Here is a 25,494-nt window from a genome sequence, read left to right as displayed (position 1 = left end):
ATTTCGGGAAATCCTTTTGCTTTGTTTTTGAAGAAGTTTAAAAGAATCTTGGGGACCTCCTGTGGTTCTTGTTTTTGAAGTAATATGAAAGAATCTCGGGGACACTTTGTGTCTTGTATTTGAAGTAAATTGAAAGAATCTCTGAGACCCTTTATGACTGGTTTTTGAAGTAGTTAGAAGGAATCTCGGGGACCCATTTGTTTTGTTTTTGAAGTAGTTTAAAAGAATCTTGGGGACCTCCTGTGGGTCCTGTTTTTAAAGTAATTTGAAAGAATCTCTAGGACCCCTTGTGTTTGACTTTTGAAGTAGTTTGAAAGAATCTTGAGGAAACCCCTGTGCGTTTTGTTTTTGAAGTATTTTGAAAGAATCTCGGGGACACCGTGTGTTGGATATTTGAAGTAGTTTGAAAGAATTTCGGGAACTCCTTTTGCTTTCTTTTTGAAGAAGTTAACAAGAATTTTGGGGACCTCCTGCGGGTCTTGTTTTTGAAGTAATTTGAAAGAATCTCGGGGACCCCGTGTGGGTCTTGTATTTGAAGTAAATTGAAAGAATCTCTGAGACCCATTATGTCTTGTTTTTGAAGTAATTTAAAGAATTTCGGGGATCCCATGTTTTTCTTTGGAAATAATTTGAAGGAATCTCGGGGACCCCTAGTGTTTGATTTTTGAAGTTGTTTGAAAGAATCTCGGGAACCCCATTTGCTTTGTTTTTGAAGTAGTTTGAAAAAGTCTCGGGGAACCCTTTATTTTGTTTTTGAAGTAGTTTAAAAGAATCTTGGGGACCTCCTGTTTTTAAAGTAATTTGAAAGAATCTCTGGGACCCCTTGTGTTTGACTTTTGAAGTAGTTTGAAAGAATCTTGGGGACACCTTGTGTTGGATTTTTGAATTAGTTTGAAAGACTTTCGGGAACTCCTTTTGCTTTGTGCTTGAAGAAGTTTAAAAGAATCTTGGGGATATCCTGTGGGTCTTGTTTTTGAAGTAATTTAAAAGAATCTCGAGGACACTTTGTGGGTCTTGTATTTGAAGTAAATTGAAAGAATCTCTGAGATCCATTATGTCTGGTTTTTCAAGTAGTTTCAAAGAATCTTTGGGATCCCCTATAAGTCTTTTTTTGAAGTAATTTTAAAGAATCTCGGAGAGTCATTGTGTCTTGTGTTTGAAGTAGTTTCAAGGAATGTGGGGGCCACTGTCGGTCTTGTTTTTGAAGTAATTTAAAGAATTTCGGGGATCCCATGTTTTTCTTTGGAAATAATTTGAAGGAATCTCGGGGACCCTTTTTGTTTTGTTTTTGAAGTAGTTTAAAATAATCTTGGGAACCTCCTGTTTTTAAAGTAATTTGAAAGAATCTCTAGGAACCCTTGTGTTTGACTTTTGAAGTAGTTTGAAAGAATCTTGGGGACACCTTGTGTTCTATTTTTAAAGTAATTTGAAAGACTTTCGGGAACTCCTTTTGCTTTGTTTTTGAAGAAGTTTAAAAGAATCTTGGAGACATCCTGTGGGTCTTGTTTTTGAAGTAATTTGAAAGAATCTCGAGGACACTTTGTGGGTCTTGTATTTGAAGTAAATTGAAAGAATCTCTGAGATCCATTATGTCTGGTTTTTCAAGTAGTTTGAAAGAAACTTTGGGACCCCCTGTAAGTCTTTTTTTGAAGTAATTTTAAAGAATCTCGGAGAGTCATTGTGTCTTGTGTTTGAAGTAGTTTCAAGGAATGTGGGGACACCGTCGGTCTTGTTTTTGAAATAATTCAAAGAATTTCGGGGATCCCATGTTTTTCTTTGGAAATAATTTGAAAGAACCTCGGAGACCCGTTATGTCTGGTTTTTGAAGTAGTTAGAAGGCATCTCGGGGACCCCTTTTGTTTTGTTTTTGAAGTAGTTTAAAAGAATCTTGGGGACCTCCTGTGGGTGTTGTTTTTAAAGTAATTTGAAAGAATCTCTAGGACCCCTTGTGTTTGACTTTTAAAGTATGTAGTTTGAAAGAATCTTGAGGAAACCCCTGTGGGTCTTGTTTTTTAAGTAATTTGAAGAATCTCGGGGGCACCTTGTGTTGGATATTTGAAGTAGTTTTGTTTTTTAAGTAGTCTGAAAGAAATTTGTGTTTTGTCTTAAAGTATTTATGTAGTTTGAGAGAATCTCAATGTTCTTTTATCTTGTTTTTGAAGTAATTTTAAAGAATCTATGAAAGACTCACTAGTAAAAAATTAAACTTACCCCCGCCCACCCACCTGTCCTCTCATTTTTTTTCTTATGTAATAAGAAATAAATCTTATGACAAATAGTAAAACAAAAGAGTCACGATTAGCCCTTTTTTACAGCCCAATTTCTATTAGTTACCACTTCTACCCTACAGAAGAATATATATATATAACTGACCCCGCCCACCCACCCGCCTCCGTTTCGGTGACTAATTTTATCAACTTTGAATGAAAGGTGGGTCTTATACAAAAATAAAATTAGTCGCTAGAATAAGAAGAAGGAAGGTGGGCGGGGCACTAGCCCATAATTAGTCTTATATTAACAAGTACTAACTTGTTAACATAAGACTAATTTTTCCAAATGACATACCTCTAAGAAAATAGATGGTGGGTGGGTGGGGCTAGTACTTGCAACGATAAGACTGAACAACATGAAGAGTAGTAACTGGAATGAAATGTGCGGGGCTATTGCTTGCCCATAAAAGACTCTCTAGGAAAAAGTTAAACTTAGCCCCACCCACCCATTCTCTCAATGTTTTTTCTTTTGAAGTAAGAAATAAATCTTATAACAAATAGTACAACAAAAAAGTCACGATTAGCGCTTTTTTTACAGTCTAATTTCCACTCCCACTTTACAGAAAAACATATAACTAACCCCGCGCACACACCCGCCTCCATTTCGGTGATTAATTTTATCTTATTAGTGTTAAAAAATTAAAGAAACCATTAGTAAGAAAATTGAAATAAAATCAAGAACAAAATCTGAGCAAAATTTAAGGACCTTTTCTAAAGTAAGTTTGCTATAACGAATCAGTAAATATTTACCTGTTTAAATTTAATTTGAACATTTATTCTTCAAACACCCCGCTCACAGCGCAGTGTGTACCAAAACCATCGTATATTCAAGAAAGAACTTGTCTATGTTTTAATTAAAATCAAACTACAAATTCAAAAATTAAATTAATTTTTTGATATACGGAAATTTGGTTACATTGTGACTACAGAATTCCGAGTTTTCGTTAGGACCTTGCACCAAAATTAAATATTAAATGTCGACCTGAAAGTTTTTAATACAAGAGGAAACGAACGTTCAATATGTACAAAAGTCGCGACTGTTTTCAGAACATTAAAATTTAAATATTTAAGTTAGAAAAATAAAGGGAAGGAAATTGATTTAAAGCACAAAAACTTTGAGAAAAACGTACAGATTTATCAAACAGAACGGAAATTTCTATACGAATTGCACGTTTTTTTTTGCAACATTCCTGGCGTATTTTGTAGGTAAATTGCGCTGTTGGTGAACTTTGAATAGTAGACAAAAACCAGACAGATTTTCACATGTTGTCAGAGCTTGTGATTGATGAACCTGGATTAACAACAAGCACAGCGTGTAATTTGTTCTTGTCGGAAGCGTTCTCCGGACAACAAAGAAAATAAATTTCATCTTGAAGAGCCCCGCGCTTACAAAAAAGAATTATTAAATCGTTCAATAAAATGTCGTGTGATTCGCCAACTTTTGCACTGAACAAATCACAAACGATGTACACGGAACCAGGCAATTTCCATCCACAGGTATTTTAAGCACTTAGTAACTAACTTCACGGCCATTTGGATACTTTCCCACAACTCCAAAGTGACAATTAACTGTCACGTCACGTATTAACCACAAATTGAACGTTGAAAATTTCTCATGCAAACTAGCCCCAACTTCCTTCCAGTAAGCTTTTCCTCCACATCTACCCAAATTATGGAATCCGACTGATATACATATTTCATGGTTTGCTGTAAATTTGAACTGAAATCTTCGTGTCTCTAGAAAGTCTTGCAGTCAGCAACAGGTGTGTCTGCTAATTTATTTAATAGTTCAGCAAGATTTATGGTTACCTTTAGAAAATGGCGGTTATGCGAACACTCGCCGTCTTCACCGCGGGCATTATTGGAGGGATTTGTTTTTCGAACGTGAAAGACATCCTGTGGAATTTTCTTGACTTAGAGTCGACGAGGAAATGGACGGACTGGGGCACAAGGTGCGACGAGCTTGCTAACGAGGTGAAGTGCAAGTGTTGGAGCAAGGACTAAAAAATTATTGTAATAAATAGATCCCAAGCAAACTGAACTCGGAGTTTTTTTTATAGTTAACACGTTCGGGTGGTTCTAATTTATGTTTAAAATTTTTCTACTTGTGCATAACGGATGAACGTAAAAAGTTTTCAGAAGTCCATTAAAATTAATTGATGAACATCATCCTAACATTTAAAGGCTGCTCTTCTTTAATATCAACACGAGCATAAAATTTTCTTGATGACGTCATCAAGTTTTCGGTGGGGATGTAGATAAAATAGATTAGATCTTTTAGCATTATTGTCTGATTCGTTTTTCTTTGTTCCAGTTACGGAGAAAGAAATACGGCAATGGTAAGAGTCGTCACTTTATTTCAGAAAATATTTATTTTCGGTCGTTGCAGGCATAAAGGATTTTTGAAAGACTGTCCGAATGGGCTTCTGACTGAACAGGTACTCTTTATCTAGCTTTGAGCTTGTGGATGCTAACGGTGTATTTCAGGGCTTCATTAAAATTTACAAACAATTCTTCCCTCAAGGAGATCCTTCCAAATTCGCCTCACTAGTGTTTAGAGTGTTCGACGAAAATAACGTAAGTAATTATTAATAAAATAAAACGCAAAGGTCTTAGTGCCTTGGTGAGAGACATCTGGTGAATGTTGTATGATACCAACTTATTAGTTTACACGCTAGCGATGGCCTGGTTAATATATTAAGTTAGGAGTTAGGCCGGTATGCAACTATACTTAAATAAAATATTTACAGGATGGCTCCATCGAGTTCGAGGAGTTCATTCGGGCACTTTCCGTAACGTCTAGAGGTAATCTGGACGAGAAGCTACACTGTAAGTATGGAACGATTCGTTAACTTCGGGAGAAAATAAATTTTTAAGTGTCCGCTTTCGAATGAATTTAATTGTTGCGGTTTTAGGGGCATTTAGACTTTATGACGTGGACAACGACGGGTTCATAACACGAGAAGAAATGTACAATATAGTAGACGCCATTTACCAGATGGTGGTAAGTAAACTTTTAATGTCTTGATATTAACCGTCTGTTGCGGCCTCGATGAAAAGATAAACAATAAAGCTGAAATTTAATTAAAAACAGGTGAAATTTGAACTGCAAAATATAAAGCGCCGGCAACAGTTAGATAAAATTTTAGTAGGTGTTAATTTTACAAAAGTTTGCTGAATAACTTGATACATAAAACAGTTATGCGACAGAAATGTCGATCGTAACCTAATTTTAGTTCGTAGTTTTAATTACAGTGATCGTATTTAACAGTTTTTAAACTTCATGTTCGAATAAAAGGAAAAATGAAACAATTTAAGGTTTTAAAATGTGATTATCAAAAATGTACGCCAAAATGCGATGTTGCAATTTTTTATTTCACAAAATACCTCAAAAACTAATCTGTGAAACTGAAAAAAATCTTCTAGTCGAGTATGGAATTAATTTTTTTTAAAGACTGTGGTGTGCTGTTGTTTTCCATAGAAGTTACAGGTCAATTAATATAGTAAAAAAAAATGCTCTAAGCAAAATATACAATGTTTATTATCTAAAGTTGTTACCGAAATGAAGTCAAGCAAGAAAATAGCGAATTGTCTTAATCTCTTTAATCCCATCCAATTTCACAAACAATTTCCCCTAATCTCAAGAACGAACAGCTGTGACAGCGCACACTTTGCCAACACATTTTTTTTATAATTCCATGACTGACTCGACGAGATTTTTTTCGATCAATTGGTATTTAGTGCTACATCCCTATCATATTTCTGAAGCTATTTCTTAGAACTTTCTAAAGAAATTACTGTGGTTTCTGGCGCCTGAGAGGCTGAAATTTTACTTCAATTAAAAGTGTACAAATGTGAATTCGGGTTTCGGCATTCAGGGGTATCACAGCTAATGACTCCTTTGGAAAATTCCCAATTTCTAGATGGTCCCATCCGCCCCTGCCTCTGATGTCTTGTTTTTGAAGTAATTTGAAAGAATCTTGAGAACCCCTTGTGTTTTATTTTTGAAGTAATTTGGATGAATATCAAGGATCTTTCTGTGTACTGTTTTTGAAGTAATTTGAAAAAATCTCAGGTAGCCCTTGGGTAGGGTTTTTGAAGTAATTTGAAAAACCCCTTGTTGTTGTTTATAAACGAGTTTGAAAAAATTTCGGGGATCACATGTTTTCTTTTTGAAATAATTTGAAAGATTCTTAAGGACTCCATATATCTTGTTTTCGAAGTAATTGGGCAAGAATCACCCCTTTGGTTTCATTTTTAAAATAATTTGAAGGAATCTCGGGGGTCTTTCTTCGTATTGTTTTTGAAGCAATTTGTAAGAATCCCTTGTGTTTTGTTTTTGAAGTAGAATTTGAAAGAATCGTGGGCTCCCCTGTGAATCTTATTTTTGAAGTAATTTCAAAGGAACCTCGGGGACATCTTGGGTTTTATTTTTAAAACTGAAAGAATGTCGGGGACCTTTTTATTTTGTTTTTGAAGTAGTAAATTGAAAGAATCGCGGAAAGCTGTTGTAACTTATTTTTGAAGTTGTTTGAAAAAATCTCGGAAAACCCTTATGTCTGGTTTTTGAAGTAGTTTGAAAGAATCTTGGGAATTTCTTGTCCTATTTTTGAAGTAGTTTAAAAGAATCTAGGAGACCTCTTTTGTTTTATTTTTGAAGTAGTTTGAAGGAATCTCGGGGACCCTTTATCTCTGGTTTTTGAAGTAGTTTGAAAGAATCTTAAAGATTCCGTGTCTTATTTTTGAAGTAATATGAAAGAATCTCGGAGACTTCTTGGGTTTTATTTTTGAAGTAAATTGAAAGAATCTCGGAGACCCCTTACGTCTGGTTTTTGCAGTAGTTAGAAAGAATCTCGGGGACCCCTTGTGTTTGACTTTTGATGTAGATCGAAAGAATCTTGGGGACCTCCTGTGGGTCTTGTTTTGGAAGTAATTTCAAAGATATATTTGAAGTTGTTTGAAATAATCTCGGAGACCCATTATGTCTGGTTTTTGAAGTCATTTGAAGAATCTCAGGGACCCCTTGGGTTTTATTATTGAAGTCGTTTAAAAGAATCTTGGGGACCCCTTCTGGGCCTTGTTTTTGAAGTAAATTGAGAGAATCTCGGGGAGCTCCTGTGTTTTAAGTTATTTGAAAGAATCTCAAAGACCCCTTGTCTCTCGTTTTTGAAGTAGTTTGAAAGAATCTCGGAGACCCCTTTTGTTTTGGTTTTGAAGTAGTTCAAAAGAATCTTGGGGACCTCCTGTGGGTCTTGTTTTTGAAGTAATACTAAAGAATCTCGGGGAGCCATTGTGTCTGGTTTTTGAAGTAATTTGAAAGAATCTTAGCGACCTTTGTATTTTGTTTTCGAAGTAATTTAAAGAATTTCGCAAACCCCTTGGTTTTGTTTAGGAAGAAATTTCGGGGATTCGATGCTTTCTTTTTGCAATAATTGGCAAGAATCTTGAGGACTGCATATATCTTGCTTGAAGTAGTTTAAAAGAATTTTGAGGGCCCCCTGTGGATCTTGTTTTCGAAGTAATTTGCAAGAATCTCCCATTAGGTTTTACTTTTAAAGTAATTTGAAAGAATCTCGAGGATCTTTCTTTGTCTTTATTTTGAAGCAATTTGAAAGAAATTCTGGGATCTCTTATGTTTTGTTTTTGAAGTAGAGTTTAAAAGAATCTTGGTGTCCCCTGTAGATCTTATTTTTGAAGTAATTTAAAAGAATCTCGGGGACTCCTTTTGTATAATTTTTGAAGTAGTTTTAAAGAATCTCGGGGATCCATTTTCTTGTTTTTGAAGTATTAATTTCAAAAAATCTAGGGGACCCCTTTTTGTTTCGTTTTTAAAGTACTTTGAAAGAATCTCGGGGATCCCTTGTCTTGTTTTTAAAGTAATTTGAACGAATTTCGGGGATCTTTCTTTGTATTGTTTTTGAAGCAATTTGAAAGAAATTCTAGGATCCTTTGTGTTTTGTTTTTGAAGTAAAATTTAAAAGAATCTTGGGGTTCCCTGTGGAACTTATATTTGAAGTAATTTGAAAGAATCCCGCGGACTCCTTGGGTTTTATTTTTCAAAATGTTGGATCTCTTTTTGTTTCGTTTTTCAAGCAGTTTGAAAGAATCTCGTGGATCCCTTGACTTGTTTTTGAAGTAATTTAAAAGAATCTCGGGGACTCCTTTTGTATAATTTTTGAAGTAGTTTTAAAGAATCTCGGGGATCCATTTTCTTGTTTTTGAAGTATTAATTTCAAAGAATCTAGGGGACCCCTTTTTGTTTCGTTTTTGAAGTACTTTGAAAGAATCTCAATAATTCCTTGTCTTGTTTTTAAAGTAATTTGAAAGAATCTCGGGACTCTTTCTTTGTATTGCTTTTGAAGCAATTTGAAAGAAATTCTAGGATCCTTTGTGTTTTGTTTTTGAAGTAAAATTTAAAAGAATCTTGGGGTTCTTTGTGGATCTTATTTTTGGAGTAATTTGAAAGAATCCCGCGGACTCCTTGGGTTTTATTTTTCAAAATGTTGGGTCTCTTTTTGTTTCGTTTTTCAAGCAGTTTGAAAAAATCTCGTGGATCCCTTGACTTGTTTTTGAAGTAATTTAAAAGAACCTCGGGGACTCCTTTTATACAATTTTTGAAGTAGTTTTAAAGAATCTCGGGGATCCATTTTCTTGTTTTTGAAGTATTACTTTCAAAGAATCTAGGGGACCCCTTTTTGTTTCGTTTTTGAAGTACTTTGAAAGAATCTCGGGGATCCCTTGTCTTGTTTTTAAAGTAATTTGGAAGAATCTCGGGGATCTTTCTTTGTATTGTTTTTGAAGTAATTTAAAAGAAATTCTAGGATCCTTTGTGTTTTGTTTTTGAAGTAAAATTTAAAAGAATCTTGGGGTTCCCTGTGGATCTTATTTTTGAAGTAATTTGAAAGAATCTCGAGGACTCCTTGGGTTTTATTTTTCAAATTGTTTGAAGGAATCTCGGGATCCCTTGACTTGTTTTCGAAGTAATTTAAAAGAATCTCGGGGACTCCTGTTGTATTGTTTTTGAAGTAGGTTTAAAGAATCTCGGGGATCCATTTTCTTGTTTTTGAAGTATTAATTTCAAAGAATCTCGGGGACTCCTTTTTGTTTCGAGTTTGAAAAAATCTCGGGGATCCCTTGAAGTAATTTAAAAGAACTTCGGGGACCCCTTGTCTTATTTTTGAAGTAATTTAAAGAATTTCGCGAACCTCTTATTTTATTTATGAAGGAGTTGAACCTATGTTTTTTTTGGAAATAATTTGAAAGAATCTTGAGGACTCCATATATCTTGTTTTCGAAGTAATTTGCAAGAATCTCCCCTTAGGTTTTACTTTTAAAAAAATTTGAAAGAATCTCGGGGATCTTTCTTTGCATTGTTTTTGAAGCAATTTGAAAGAAATTCTGGGATTCCTTGTGTTTTGTTTTTGAAGTAGAATTTAAAAGAATCTTGGGCTTTCCTTGTGGATCTTATTTTTGAAGTAATTTGAAAGAATCTCCGGGATCCCTTTTTGTTTTGTTTTTGAAGTAGACTGAAAGAAGTCTTTTCTTGAAGTAATTTTAAAGAATCTCGGGGAGTCATTGTGTCTGGTGCTTAAAGTAGTTTCAAGGAATCTGGAGGCCACTGTGGATCTTGTTTTTAAAGTAATTTAAAGAATTTTGGGGATCCCATGTTTTTCTTTGGACATAATTTGAAAGAATCCATATATCTTGTTTTTGAAGTGGTTTGAAAGAATCTTGAGGCCCCCTGTGGATCTTGTTTTCGAAGTAATTTGCAAGAATCTCTCTTTAGGTTTTACTTTTAAAGTAATTTGAAAGGATCTCGGGGATCTTTCTTTGTATTGCTTTTGAAGCAAATTTTTAAAGAAATGTTGCGGTCCCTTGTGTTTTGTTTTTGAAGTAGAGTTTAAAAGAATCTTGGCGTCCCGTGTAGATCTTATTTTTGAAGTAATTTGAAAGAATCTCGAGAACTCATTGGTTTTTATTTTTCAAATGGTTTGAAAGAATCTCGTGGATCCATTTTTGTTTGGTTTTTAAAGTAGATTGAAAGAATCTTAGGGACCCCCTGTAAGTCTTGTTTTTGAAGTAATTTTAAAGAATCTCGGGAAGCCATTATGTCTGGTTTTTGAAGTAGTTAGAAAGAATCTTGGAGACCTTTGTGTTTTGTTTTTGAAGTATGTAGTTTGAAAGAATATCAGGCATCCCTTGTCTTGTTTTTGAAGTAATTTAAAGAATTTCGCGAACGTCTTGTTTTATTTATGAAGGAGTTTGATCCCATGTTTTTTTTTGGAAATAATTTGAAAGAATCTTGAGGACTCCATGTCCATATATGTATCTTGTTTTTGAAGTAGTTTGAAAGAATCTTGAGGGCCTCCTGCGGATCTTGTTTTCGAAGTACCTTAATTTACAAGAATCTCCTCTTAGATTTTACTTTTAAAGTAATTTGAAAGAATCTCGGGGATTTTTCTTTGTTTTTGAAGCAGTTTGAAAGAAAGTCTGGGATCCGTTGTGTTCTATTTTTGAAGAGTCTTGTGGATCTTATTTTTCAAGTAATTTGAGAGAACCTTGGGGACTCCTTGAGTTTTATTTTTGAAATTGTTTGAAAAAATCTCGAGGACCCCTTTTTGTTTTGTTTTTGAAGTAAATTGAAAGAATCTTTGGGACCCCCTGTAAGTCTTGTTTTTGAAGTAATTTTAAAGAATCTCGGTGAGTCATTATGTCTGGTTTTTAAAGTAGTTTTAAAGAGTCTTAGGGACGAAAATAACTTGTGGAAGTCGAAATCTACAAAAATTATTTTTTTAGGTAATTTTAAAAAATGGAAAAAAAAATATCAAAAATTTCACAAAAGTAGAGAAAAACTTAGTTTCGAGCAAAGTTATTGTCTAAAAATAGTCAAACAATACTACGATGTAAATCTTGACATGCTGATTCTAAAAATATAGTGTTTTTATGATTCCAGAACCACATTTTCGAAATGTTCGATTTGAAAAATTCTAAAAACGGACTTTCAGTTCGAGATTCGTAAAAAATGATAAGACTTTTCGAAGAAATAAAGGTCGAAATAGACAAAAAAATTTCGTTAGGTTGAAAATGTGTCAAAATTTTCATAAAGGGGAATATTGAAAAATTTAGCTATCAGAAAAGTTGCCTAAAAGTCCTCAAATTTTGTGGCGTATAGATTCCACATTTTCAAAATATTCAGTTTGTAAAAGAAAATTTTAAAAGACCTAAAAATTAAGGTATTTCCGATTCGAGATTCTTGAAAAATGGTAGGCATTTTCGAAGAAATGATGCAAAATATAGCTTCTAAAGGACAAAATTTACAAAAAAAAAGTCCTTTGGATAATTTTCGCAAATGGCCAAATAAGTGTCGAAAATTTCATAAGAAGGGTATTGAAAAATTTATCGTGCAGAAAAATTGTCAAAAAATCTTCTACTCCAAAAATGTAGCGAGTTTATGATCCCTGAGCAAGATTTTCAAAATAATCGATTTGGTTTTTTTTAATTCAAAAAATTGTCATATTTCATATTGTCGGTTCTGGAAAAATGCTTATCGATTTTCTACGAAATAAATCCGAAAATAACTTCTGGAAGTCGAAATCTACAAAAAAATTTTTTTAGGTAATTTTTGAAAATGGTCGAAAAAGTGTCAAAAATTTCACAAAACTATTGAAAAATTTACCTTCTAGCAAAGTTATTGTCTAAAAATGCTCAAAAAATACTACAACACAAATCTTGCTATGCTGATTCTAAAAAGATACCGGTTAGTTTTGAAACATTCTAAAAATTGACATATTTGAGTTCGAGATTCTTGAAAAATGATAGGAATTTGCGAAGCAATAACTTGTCAAAATGGACAAAAAATTCCTTTAGGTAATTTTCGTATATGGTTGAAAATGTGTCAAAATTTTCATAACGGAGAATATTGAAAAATTTAGCTTCCAAAAAAATTGCCCAAAAATTATCAAAAAATTTTAGGACATATTCCTCGATGTGTTGATTCCAAAAATATAACGGTCAAAAATCCCGAAGCAAGATTTTGGAAATTATCGATTTAAAAATTATTATTTTTTTTAATCCAAAAGCTAAATATTTAATATTGTCAATTCTGGAAACATGGTTACGATAAAGCCGAAAACAACAAAATCTGTTTGGATAGTTTTTAAAAATGAAAATTTCAAAAAGGTATTTTGTAAAACTTAGCTTCCAGAAAACTTGTCTAAAAATCCTCAAAAAATACCGAGATATAAATCTCAACGTGTTGATTTTGAAAACATAGCGTTTTTATGATCTCAGAGACACATTTTCGAAACAGTCAGTTTGCAATAGAACATTTTGCAAAATCCTAAAAATTGCCATATTTGTATTTGAGATTCTTGAAAAATGGCATAAATTTTGGAAGAAACGAAGCCGAAAATAACTTCTGATGGTCCAAATCTACAAAATTTCTTTAAGTAACTGTCGAAGAAGGTTGAAAATGTGTCGAAATTTTCACATTGAAAAATTTAGCTTTCGGAAAATTTGTCTAAAAACCATCAAAAAATTTTGGAATTCAGATTTCGTGTTTGAAAAGGAAGATTTTTAAAAACTCTTAAATTGTCATATTTTTAATTGACAAATGGTAGGAATTTCGGTCATTTTCGAAATTTGATAGTGTCTAAAATTTCATTAAAAATTTAACTTTCAGAAAACTCGTCTAAAAACCCTCAGAAAACCACATTTCACACTATCGATTCTGAAAAAATGATAGGGATTTTCTAAAAAATTAAGTCAAAAAGTACTTCTGGAGTCAAAATCTACAAATAATTATTTTCGGTAATTTTCGAAAACGGTTGAAAATGTATCAACATTTTCATAAGGAGATGAGTTTTGAAAAATTTAGCTTTCAGAAGAGTCGCCTAGAAATATTTTCTTCAGATTTTCGAAATATTCAATTTGAAAAAATATTTTTTTTTTTAATTCTAATTTGCCACATTACAGGGGGAGATTTTTGAAAAATGTTAAGAATTTAAGAAGAAATGACGCAAAAATAACTTCTGGGCGTCGGTATCTCCAGAAAAATCTATTTAGATAATTTTGGAATGTGGTCAAAAAAAAGGTGAAAATTTTGTAAGAGGGAATATTGATTTAGCGAATTTTGAAAGAATCTTGGGGTCCCCCTGTAAGTCTTGTTTAATAATAATTAAGAAATTATGTGTCATTTTAAAAATGGCGGAAGAGTAGCCATTTTTTAAACAAAAACAGAGTTTCGTGTAATTTTAAAATTAAGTTTTTTGAACCAGAGGTCCAAACGTTGTGCAAAATATACATTCCAAATGTCTTTAGGGTCAACAGCCGTCCGAAGACGAGAACACGCCCCAGAAACGGGTCGACAAAATCTTCGACCAGATGGACAAGAACCACGACGACCGCCTTACCCTGGAGGAATTTCGGGAAGGAAGCAAAGCGGATCCCAGGATTGTCCAGGCGTTGACCATCGGCCCCGAATAGCATAAGGATGCGGGGATTGTACCCGAGACGCTCTGACGCAAACAAGGGACGTTATTCGAAATTTGTCTTAAACGGATTGTTTTCAATAAACATCTCATCACTTAACAGCCAGCGGCGAGAAATGTAAATTGTATATTGTTTTCCCGATCGAATTTTGTCCCTTGTGTCAAAACTGTGGCTACGACGCTCAATTATAAATATTAGTAAAATCACAAAATCGTGTAAGTATATTTCGAAAGTCAATTTTATTTTGTAAAAAAAGAGTGTAAAATGAACAGAATAAAAATGTTGTTTTAACGCATATACAGACAATCATGAACTTCGGTTTGTCAAGTGCTATACGTTCGTTTAGATTTTAAAACGATTAAGTCCTGATGCAATTCCTTGGTTCGTTCTCGTTAGTAGGGTTTTACTGTAATCGTAAGGACGTAAAAGTGTCAAAAATATTAAGTATGTTATAAACACCATACCTGTTGTTGTAAAGAGAATTTTATACATAATTTTGTGCGCTAGCAATAACCTTTTTACCCAAGTCAGATTTAGATGGGTTAAAAACGAGACACTGTTTAGATAAAGATGTGTGTTTATTCTTATACACACGATTGCATAATAATATTCTAAAAATCCAGTCGTTGTAGCTAATAACAGAACACTTATGGTACACAAGTTACTTATTAATGATCGTAGACATAGAATAATCCAAATTAAATGTAGTTTTTGAACATTCCATGTACTGTATGATTAAAAAAATAGATATTGAGCATTCTACGAGTAATTAAACGATGTCAAGAATAAAAAATCCTTAAAACTTGTTTTCTCGTTTTATTCTAATATTTCAACTTACCGTACTATAGAGCTTGTTGCCACTTCTTTCGTTCGAAGCCAACGCGGTGTATTAACCAAATAATAAAAAAACAACTTAACAAGTTATAAGGATCTAAAAACATACTTTATGTCTTTAGGTGGATATTTCTATAAGACTTAGCGTAGATAAGTGACATTTTAAACTTCGGAGTGGTTGGTATGATACGTACCCACCTAACAACATAACACTAGTTCAATATATACATGTTTCTATACATACAAAAGTTTGCTTATAATTTCGCCCGATAACAACAATTCATAAGTTTTCGCATTCATACAACTCCTCACTCTCACACTGATAGAAATGCTAGTTGTGGTCGTTAAAACGTCAATTCTAAACAGACTTATAATAAAGCACACGAATGAAACAAAACAAATTGTTACGCAGAGGTGAAAAGTACGCTCATTCATTTTTATTCGATAAATTATGTATGTATATGTTTGATTTGTACATAACGTGGCCTAAATAATATGCGTTTAAATTGTGATGATTTGAAAAATATGACTTTAGCAACGCGCTAAATCTTTCTGTTACCAACCTTCTGTGATAATTACAATCATTGTATCGCAATAATGAAAATGCTGTGTCTTGTATTGCAGTAGGCTGTTCTTGTTGTTTTAGATATTGGTAACATGGTTGTTTCGTTTGACACTGTTTGTTGTTGTATATTATACATAGAATGAAAAATACTTATTGTGTTGTAAGTTTTGTAATATTAAAATTGAATGTACAAAATAAATAGTATAAACTATAGTTGTATTTTTACGTGGCATCGTGCAACCCCAGCACCCAAAATCCCTACGTGCTCGACGACACTGCTCATTCGAATAAAAAGATAAAATTTCAAAACTAAAGTGTGACACACTTTTTTGATCAATAAAGCGTTACGAAATGAGCTCAACTCACGGTAAACAAGAAATCACCGACCCTGTTGAGGAAATGTTGAGAAAAACCGGCTGCATTAACCACCACTACAAAGTTCAAGTAAGTGAGGTTATGTCACACCTGGAATTTATTTATTGCAGATTGTTTATTTAAGGAATGTATAGCGGAAACTCAAGACTGGAGACAATGTAAGAAGCAAGTCTCTGATTTTAGGAAATGTATGTCAGAATATGAAGACAGAAAAAAGAACGGAATAATTTGAGGTTATACAACCTGATCATAGACTAGAAAAATGTAAAGTAATTGTTGTTACGATAATATTATCTGATTTTTACTTGATATAACTGTGTATAACAAGTGTTTGATTGTATTGATAACATTAATTTGTGAAAATATATATTTTGTTTTTAAGCAGCAAATTATTTTAAAAGACAGTGGCGACTCGTTAATTATTAAAAGAGATAATTAAGGAAGCCAATTCAACTTCAATGATATTAAGGGGGCTATCAATAATTGTAACTATTGCATGATCATTTATTTGTGATATAAGAATATCTTACAGTGAATTTAATAATTCATCGATGTATTGTAAAATTGACAATCTAAGTATAGATGAACTTAAAAACGAATAAATCCATGAAAATAGTTTGTTCCTCTTGGCCATGCCACAAATGTGCAAAATATACACAATCATCACATAAAAGTTAGTGGAAACGATAAAGCTGTTGGCACCATCGCTATAACGAAACAGGTAATGGGAAAGAACCAAAACGATCCTCCTGCATTTTATACAAAGTACGTATTCTCTAAATTCATAAAACTATCTCTGTTAACATATTGAACTAAAAAACAGTGTAACATCACATTAATAAAAATAATTGAGCAATAATAATAGTAATACATTTGAAAAATAAAAAACAATTTAATTTATTTACACGTCGCGTCTTTAACCTAATTTCATAAGTAATAAACTTAAGAGTCTTTGGCAACACCTTCATCCAATAAACGTGTCTAGTGTTCAACAACTGCAATCAAAACATCTTGCAACCACGCCAAATTTGTAACAATGTATATACATCAAAATTGACAGTTAAGTATGTAATCGTCACACTCTTTAATCACTAGTTATTTTTAAAAAAGATCACATCACATTACGCATTCACAATCTTACTTTTCGGTGCATCTTCAAACCTGCATATTTCTAAAGAACTCATCGTGCTTAGTGAAGTATACGAATTATTCACTATATGAGGAGCTTCGTTAAACTCGTCCAATTCTTCAATATCCGCCGAAGACGGTCCTTTCAACAAGAAATACTGCTCGGATCGTGTGGGCCACAACAAATGCGCCATCACACAATACGCGAAACAGTCGGCTGAGTAAGTTATACCTGAAACGTCAAAGCTATACCCGGAAAACGTAATGAGCGTCAAAACGTACCTAAAAGTAATTTAAATCTCCACAAAGCGGATACGTGCAGCGCTATCAACGCAAGAATCGGCAAATAGATGAACCAAACTAAGCTAGAGGCGCCAAAGTGGAGCAAAAAGTTTAGTTTTTGGGTGTTGTGTTCATACAACATTGTTGTGCGCAGTTCGTACAAGAACCAGACCATGATTAGTGATCGAAATACGATGATCAGCCACCCGGGCCACGTCTGGTACTCGTCGATGTCTTCGATTATGTCCACTTCGGTCTACAACAAGAAATACGTTTATTACTATTAATGGGGATGATTTTTTTGTCAGGTTGGCGACCCATTTAATTTTATTGACGTTGGAGTCCTCAACCGCCAAAGACAAGCGCCAAATTTAAATAGTCGATGCTAATAAAAAAACTTGTTTCACTACAACTCGTCGCCTGAGAACTTGTTTGATCTACAGACCAGAGCGCGCTCAGGCCAATGTCGACTCTAAGCATTCAGAAACGATTTTATTTATAAGCCGTGAAGCTATGTTCTATTTTGTATGAATTTTTAAATGTTTTTAGTGACAATTTTTGTGGTAGTTTTCGATACACTGTATGATATTAACAGTGAGAAAAAAAATGAAAAATTAAAATAATCGAAAAATGGAGAAATCTAATAATAATCGAAAAATCAAAACCTTAAAAAATCCTAAAACCGAAACATCGAAATATCGAAGAACTGAAAATCGAAAAATGAAACATCAGAAAATCGAAAAAATGTAAAATTCAAAAATCAAAAATTTAAAAACCGAAAAATCAAAAGATCAAGAAATCGTGGAGTCGAAAAATCGAACAATTGAGAAACCGAAATAGGCCAAAATCGAAAAATCGACAAGTTAAAAATTGAACAATTTATAAATTGAAAAATTGAGAAATCAAAAAACTTAAAAATAATTCGAAAAATTGGGAGATTGAAAGATCAAAAGAACGAGAAATCGACAAGTGATGAAGTCGAAAAATCGAAAAATAGAGAAATCGACAAAAAGTTAAAATTTGAAAAATTGGAAAAGCGGAAAAATCAAAAAATTAACAAATCGAAAAATTTGATAAACAGAACATCTAAAACCAGGAAGTCGAAAAATCGAGATTAAGAAATATTGAAAAATTAAAATATCAGAAGATTGAAAAAACTAAAATTTAAAATTCCAAAAATTGAAAAATCGAAAAAGTAAAAGATTGACACATCGAAAAATCCAGAAGTTAAAAATAGAAAAGCCGAAGAATTGAAATATTGAAAAATCCTAAAACTGAAATATCTATAAACTGAAAAATCGAAAAATCAAAAAAATGAAGTCAAAAAATAGAAACCTTAAAAAATCGAAAAATTGAAAAATCAACAACCTGAAAAATTAAAGAATTGAAGAACAGGAAAATCGAAACACTCGAAGATTAAGAAACGGGAAAATCAAAACATCGATTAACTGAAAAATCGAAAAATTGAGTTTATAAAAGTCAAATTTGAAAAATTAAAAAATCGAAAATTTGACAAAATGACAATTGCAAAACAGAAAACCTAAAACCGGGAAGTCGAAAAATCAAAAGATTAAGAAATCGAAACATTTGAAAAATTTGAAAAATTGAAATATCGAAGAACTGAAATGAATTGAGAAATCGAAAAATCTAAAATTTTAAAAATTAAAAAATCTAAAATTTAAACATCGAAAAAGTAAAAAACTCGACACATGGAAAAATCCAGGAGTCAAAAATCGAAAAGTCGAAGAATCGAAATATTGAAAAATTCCAAAACTGAAATATCGAAAAACTGAAAAATGAAACATAAACTGAAAAATGAAAAACCTGGAAAATCCGAAAACTGAAATGTCCAAAAACTGAGAACCTAAGAAGTCGAAAACCTGAGCAATCGGAAAATCCAAAAAGTGAAGTCGAAAAATCGAAACCTTAAAAACACTAAAAAATGAAAAATCGAAAAATTAAGGAATTGAAGAAAGGAATATCGAAACCCTCAAAAGTCAAAATCTAGGAAAAATCAAAACATCGATTAATTGAAAAATCGAAAAATTGACAGTAATGTCAAATTTGAAAAATTGAAAAATCTAAACTTTGAAAAAACGACAATTGAAAAACAGAAGATCTAAAACCGGGAAGTCGAAAAATCGATAGATTAAGAAATCAAAACATTTGAAAATTTCGAAAACTTGAAAAACTGAAATATCGAAGAACTGAAATGAAAAATCGAGAAATCGAAAAATCTAAAATTTTAAATATTGAAAAATTAAAATACCAAAAAATTGAGAAGTCTAAAATTTAAAAATCGAAAAAGTAAAAAGTCGACACATCGAAAAATAAAGGACGAAAAGGACGAATAGACGAATAAGACGAAAAGGACGAATAGACGAAAAAGGATTACAAAGGACGAAAAATGACGAAAAAGAACGGAAAAGAACGAAGCAGGACAAAACAGGACGAATAAGGACGAAAAGTAGGATAAAGGACGAAAAAAGACGAAATGGACGAAAAGGACGAAAAGTAGGAACAAGGATAAAAAAGGACTAAATGGACGAAAAAAGACGAAAGAGGACGAAAAAGGACCAAGAAGGACGAAAAAGAACGGAAAAAGGATAATAAGGACGAAAAGGGATGAAAAGGACGAAAAGTAGGAAAGAGTACGAAAAAGGACGAAATGGACGAAAAATTACGAAAAAGGACGGAAAAGAACGAAAGAGGACAAAACAGGACGAATAAGGACGAAAAGTAGGAAAAAGGACGAAAATGACAAGGACGAAAAGGACGAAAATGACGAATAGGTGGAACAGGACGAAAAAGACGAATGGACGAAAAAGAAGAAAAGGGCGCAAAGGACGAAAAGGAAAAAAAGGACGAAAAGGAAGAAAAGGACGAGAAGGAAGAAAAGAGCGAAAAGGACGGAAAAGACGGAAAGGACGGAAAGGACGAAAAGGACGAAAGGGACGAAAAAGACGAATAGGACAAATTGACGAATAAGACGAAAAGGACGAATAGACGAGAAAGGACAAAAAATGACGAAAAGAACGACAAAGGACGAAGAAGGGCGAAGAAGGACGGAAAAGAACGAAAAAGGACGAAAAAGGACGAAACAGGACGAAAAAGGACAAAAATTACGAAAGAGGACGTAAATGACGGAAAGTAGGAAAAAGGACGAAAAAAGACGAAATGGACGAAAAGGACGAAAGGTAGGAAAGAGGCCAAAAGGGACTAAATGGACGAAGAAGGGACTAAATGGACGTAAAAGGACGAAAAAGGGCGAAAAAGAACGGAAAAAAGATAATAAGGACGAACAAGGAAGAAAAATCAATTAATTGAAAAATCGACAAATAAAGAGTTTATAAAAGTCAAAAATTGAAAAATCGAAATATTTAAAAATCGTAAACTTGAAGAGAAAAACTAAAAACCGAGAAATTGAAAAATTGAGAAAATGTAAAATCGAAAATTTGAAAAAACGACAATTGAAAACAGAAAATCTAAAACCGGGAAGTAGAAAAATCGATAGATTAAGAAATCAAAACATTTGAACAATTCGAAAACTTGAAAAACTGAAATATCGAAGAACTCAAATAAAAGAAAAACTGAAAAATGGAAAACATGAAAAATTCTAAAACTGAAATATCCAAAAACTGAGAACCTAAAAAGTCGAAAAAATGAGCAATCGAAAAATCCAAAAAGTGAAGTCGAAAAATCCACACGTTAAAAAAACTAAAAAATGAAAAATCAAAAACCTGTAAAATCGAAAAATTAAAGAATTGAAGAACAGGAATATCGAAACCCTCGAAAGTCAAGAACTGGGAAAATCAAAACATCGATTAATTGAAAAATCGAAAAATTGACAGTTTATAAATGTCAAATTTGAAAAATTGAAAAATCTAAAATTTTAAATAATGAAAAATTAAAATACCAAAAAATTGAGAAGTCTAAAATTTAAAAATCGAAAAAGTAAAAAGTCGACACATCGAAAAATAAAGGACAAAAAGGACGAAAAGGACGAATAGACGAATATGACGAAAAGGACGAATAAACGAATAGGACGAAAAGGACGAATAGACGAAAAAGGACCAAAAATGACGAAAAAGACGAATAGACGAAAAAGGACGAAAAATTACGAAAAGGACGACAAAGGACGAAAAATGACGAAAAATGACGAAAAAGGACGGAAAAGGACGAAACATGACGAATAAGGACGAAGAAGGACGGAAAAGGACGAAAAGTAGGAGAAAGGACGAAAAAAGACGAAATGGACGAAAAAGGACGAAAAGTAGGGAAAAGGACGAAAAAGGACGAAAAGGACGAAAAGTAGGAAAAAGGATGAAAAAGGACTAAATGGACGAAAAAGGACGAAAAGGACGGAAAAAAGGATATTAAGGACGAAAAAGGATATAAAGGACGAAAAATAGGAAAGAGTACGAAAAAGGATGAAATGGACGAAAAATGGCGAAAAAGGACGAACAAAGACGAAATGGACGAAAAAGGACGAAAAGGATGAAAATTAGGAAAGAGGACGAAAAAAGACTAAATGGAGGAGAAAGGACGAAAAAGGACGGAAAGGACGAAAAAGGACGGAAAGGACGAGAACGACGAAAAGGACGAAAATGACGAAAAGGATGAAAATGACGACAAGGACGAAAAGGACGAAAATGATGAATAGGTGGAACAGGACGAAAAGGACGAAGGGACGAAAAGGACGAATATACGAAAAAGAAGAAAAGGACGTAAAGGACGAAAAGGAAGAAAAGGACGAGAAGGAAGAAAAGAGCGAAAAGGACGGAAAAGACGGAAAGGACGAAAAGGACGAAAGGGACGAAAGGGACGAAAAGGACGAATAGGACGAATATGCGAATAGGACGAATAGACGAAAAAGGACGAGAAAGAACAAAAAATGACGAAAAGAATGACAAAGGACGAAGAAGGACGGAAAAGAACGAAAGAGGACGAAACAGGACGAAACAGGACGAAACAGAACGAGAGAGGACGAAAGAGGACGAAAGAGGACGAAAGAGGACGAAAGAGGACGAAAGAGGACGAAAGAGGATGTAAGAGGACGTAAAAGGACGAAAAAGGACGTAAATGACGAAAAGTAGGAAACAGAACGAAAAAAGACGAAATGGACGAAGAAGGACGAAAAGGACGAAAGGTAGGAAAGAGGACGAAAAAGGACTAAATAGACGAAAAAGAACGGAAAAGGACGAAAAAAGGATAATAAGAACGAAAAAGGACGAAAAATCTATTAATTGAAAAATCGACAAATCAAGAGTTTATAAAAGTCAAAAACTGAAAAATCGAAATATTTAAAAATTGTAAAATTGAAGAGAAAAACTAAAAACCGAGAAATTGAGAAATTATAAAATCCAAAAATTGAATAATAAATAGGAGTAAACTGAAAAGTCCCCAAACTAAATCTCGAAAAACTGAGAATTCGAAAGTTGAAACAGCAAGAAATTATGGTCGAAACCGGTTAGGATGTGGATCACGGATCATGGCTTATAAATAAAATCGTTTCCGAATGCTTAGAGTCGACATTGGCATGAGTGCGCTCTGGTCTGTAGATCAAACAAGTACTCAGACGACGAACTGTAATTCGTGTGGCCTGAATTAAAGTGCAAGAAACAGTACGCAGCTTGTAATATTCTGGTAAATCTAGTGTCAATTTGTCGAAAGTAAAACGCGTCGTTAAAATATGACATTTTTTCTAGTTAATTTTATTCCTAGTTAGAAACACACTGTTGCCAACATAAGTCAAGGAGTCCTCAACCATCATTTAATTTAAACTATGACGCTTCTCTATGTTCTTATTTTGAGACTACGGTTATTTATTACCTAAATTTATCGTTTTTTACCAGTTGTGATAATATGACAACACCGCAACATGACGTCACGATTTTGACAATTTCATTCAAACGTAGTGTGCGTCAAAATCATCCACTATTTACGATTTTTTATCGAAAACAAGTCAAATGAAACCAAATCTTACCAAATTCCATACATAGAGAAGAATATGTACAATCCCATAACACAACCAAATGGCAAACACTAATGGTTTCCAGGATAATTCCAAACGTGTAACAGCCCATCCCTTCGCTAGTAGTAACAGCAGCAGCATAAAAGACGTCTACAACAAATTCAATTTAACAGTGCCTTTTATATTTTTCTATTTCTACCCTTGAAAGAATATCAAAAATATCACCAGTCATGGCCAATTTGGGGTACCCTTCTCCATCCAGAGCGAACTTCAAAGTGTGGATTAAAATCAAACAGAGAGCCAAAAAGTCAAGGAATAAGCTGGCTGTAAAGAGCTTAGTTACGGGGTGTTTCTGCGTCTTTACGGCATGACACTGCAACGGGACCAAAACCATGTAACACAGCCAGAATAGTAGATACAGTTCCAGAGTATTTTGTCGATCGAATGAAAACTGGTAAGTCAGAGTACTATACGACGAAATGTTAGGATTGCCATTCACAAGCCACAAATCATAATGTATAGTATAAGTTCTCATTGGTTCGTAATGGTGCCACTCACACGTCGTCAGATTAATATAACAGGCCACCATGGAGACGTACCAAAAACTACAATAGACCTTTTAACATTAAACCTCCTTTAAAACAAGTCAGTTACGAAGGCTGTTTAAAATCTTGTATCACATAAGTAAACTGGTGTCCTTTCACGACATTCCACTCTTTGTCCTCGTCGACACACAGTTTTCCTTTCGGACAAGGAATTCGTCGCAAATAATCCTGTCCTTTGGGGTCGCACTTTGGTTCGTATGCGTGAGTGCTGACTTTACTAAACATCCTCTTGCACGCCTCTTCTTTGTTATACAAAACCCTATTTTGGTAATAATCTAGAAAATACGACCTCTGTAATACTGCGAACGTCACGGGTACGGAGAAATTCTGTTCAGAGGTAATATTTCCAAAAATATAGCCGTGAGTGGCATCTGGTTGATGTCTGTCAGTTTTTTGGAAGCCGAACTTGACTAGAAATTTAAAAAACTCGTTGCTTTTGAACGTCCCCTTCAAATGAGTGCACTGTTTCATTTTAAAACACAAAGTTAATATCACGAAAATCAAGAAGAAAATATTTCTGTTCAACATTTTTGTTTGAAAATATGGCAAACGGGAACCATCGACAGGTTATGAGCACTGACAATTTTGACAGATGGTTGACACTTGACAGCGGTGACAGCTTTGACAAGTAGGTGACACTTGTTTAGTTTATGTTTATAATTCAGGATTTATTTGTTTTTAAAACTGTTGCGCCCGAATTCTACCACTGGAGAGTTATTTGAAACCCGTCTTTAAATAAAAGTTGGCACTTTTACAGGTAACACCGCGTGATGTTTAATTATTAACCAACCAATCTGTCAAACCTTGAACGCTTCAAAGAACATATAATTATTAATAATTGGGTGGTAAATTTCGTACGAGATGGACAAATTAACTCTTATCTCGGGGACGTTATTTATGGCGGCTGATATTTTCGCCATCGTAAGTTTGGCAATGCCCGACTGGATCATCACTGACGTTGGAGGTAAACCCCCCTAAAAATTACCAAAAATCCCGACTTATACGATTTGTTTAAAGGGGACACCCGTCTGGGACTAATGTGGACCTGCATGACATTGTATAATCGACCACAAGTGTGTTTCACTCCTGACCTTCAACCAGAGTGGTTGCTAGCTTTAGTGTGCATTTTTGTGGGCTGTATTTGTATTACTACAACCATCATACTGTTAGCTTCATCACAGTGGGACCGAAATGTCATTCCATACGCCAGATGGGTTGGTTTTACCGCAAGTGAGTAATGTTGATTTTTGTGTCTGAAGCATGACAATGTGGTTGTTCTAGTGGTACTATTTTGTTTGGCTGCTGTAATATTCCCAATGGGTTTCCACGTGGACGAAATTGGTGGACAACCATACCAATTACCAAACAGTCATCAAGTTGGAATCTCATACATTTTGTTTGTCTTGGCGCTGTGGATCACAGTCATATCAGAATTGTTTGCAGGCAAAGTTTGTTTGCCGCATTTTTAATTTATTTTATTTTGATGATCTTGTAAGTCAGTATTTAACTTTTTACAACAAAGGTAAGATGGTTACACTAGTGGTGTATAATATCTGCGGCTTGACTCAAATACATGGATTTTGTATATATTTCTGTACTCAAGAATGGTTACTGTGATAGATTTTGTTGCAAGTTTGCACTGGAATTTATATTGATGTAGATATTGTAATAGATGTAACATGTACAAAGTGGTGAATTGAATAATATACATTGTTATTAAAAAAATGTTCGTTTACTTTTTGAGTGTAAGCTAAGCTCTGTCTGTCTGCCTGTCTGCCATCTGTTCGGATTTTTATTAGATAGACAATTTTCGAAACTACTCGACCGATTGTTGTCACAGTCTATATATGTATTTTAGGAATATCGCGCAGATGTAAAACGCTAACCAAAATTTACATTAGTAAATATTTGAATTTATAAAAAAGTCAAAATTGTATAACAACAACAAAACCGAATACTCTGAAATCTTGC

At 33.6% G+C, this 25,494-nt stretch overlaps 4 protein-coding genes across 4 annotated transcripts in view; 3 read left to right on the top strand and 1 right to left on the bottom strand.

Moving 5' to 3' along the window:
• Positions 1–15,319, top strand: part of LOC135139194 (frequenin-2) — a 101,979-nt gene extending 86,660 nt beyond the window's left edge. The window contains exons 2-7 of the mRNA XM_064069330.1: positions 4,585–4,609; positions 4,660–4,708; positions 4,758–4,847; positions 5,021–5,099; positions 5,186–5,274; positions 13,590–15,319. Of these exons, the coding sequence (XP_063925400.1) occupies positions 4,585–4,609; positions 4,660–4,708; positions 4,758–4,847; positions 5,021–5,099; positions 5,186–5,274; positions 13,590–13,754 (497 nt within the window). The 3' untranslated portion in view covers positions 13,755–15,319. The remainder of the gene's footprint in view (positions 1–4,584; positions 4,610–4,659; positions 4,709–4,757; positions 4,848–5,020; positions 5,100–5,185; positions 5,275–13,589) is intronic.
• An 82-nt stretch (positions 15,320–15,401) lies between these two features.
• On the top strand, positions 15,402–15,915 carry LOC135139196 (cytochrome c oxidase assembly factor 4 homolog, mitochondrial). The gene is made up of 2 exons (XM_064069332.1): positions 15,402–15,603; positions 15,659–15,915. Exons 1-2 carry the CDS (start codon positions 15,511–15,513, stop codon positions 15,764–15,766), a joined length of 201 nt encoding a protein of 66 aa, XP_063925402.1. The 5' UTR covers positions 15,402–15,510; the 3' UTR covers positions 15,767–15,915.
• A 109-nt stretch (positions 15,916–16,024) lies between these two features.
• On the bottom strand, positions 16,025–24,051 carry LOC135139193 (transmembrane protein 145). The gene is made up of 5 exons (XM_064069328.1): positions 23,573–24,051; positions 23,118–23,523; positions 22,931–23,068; positions 16,945–17,200; positions 16,025–16,894 (listed from the first exon to the last, which is right to left on the bottom strand). The coding sequence occupies exons 1-5, from the start codon at positions 24,049–24,051 to the stop codon at positions 16,656–16,658; spliced, it is 1,518 nt and encodes a 505-aa protein (XP_063925398.1). The 3' UTR covers positions 16,025–16,655.
• A 333-nt stretch (positions 24,052–24,384) lies between these two features.
• LOC135139195 (uncharacterized protein C16orf52 homolog A) lies at positions 24,385–25,243 on the top strand. Its single transcript, XM_064069331.1, has 3 exons — positions 24,385–24,487; positions 24,541–24,753; positions 24,805–25,243. Exons 1-3 carry the CDS (start codon positions 24,385–24,387, stop codon positions 24,990–24,992), a joined length of 504 nt encoding a protein of 167 aa, XP_063925401.1. The 3' UTR covers positions 24,993–25,243.
• The last annotated feature ends 251 nt before the right edge of the window (positions 25,244–25,494 follow it).

The sequence above is a fragment of the Zophobas morio genome, unplaced genomic scaffold (genome assembly GCF_036711695.1).
Source record: "Zophobas morio isolate AGI-343-1 ecotype UQ-CSIRO unplaced genomic scaffold, CSIRO_AGI_Zmor_V1 ptg000031l, whole genome shotgun sequence".
NCBI classification, from domain to species: Eukaryota; Metazoa; Arthropoda; class Insecta; order Coleoptera; family Tenebrionidae; genus Zophobas; species Zophobas morio.
Note: the sequence above shows the minus strand (reverse complement) of the source record. Positions and strands in the feature narration are given on the sequence as shown.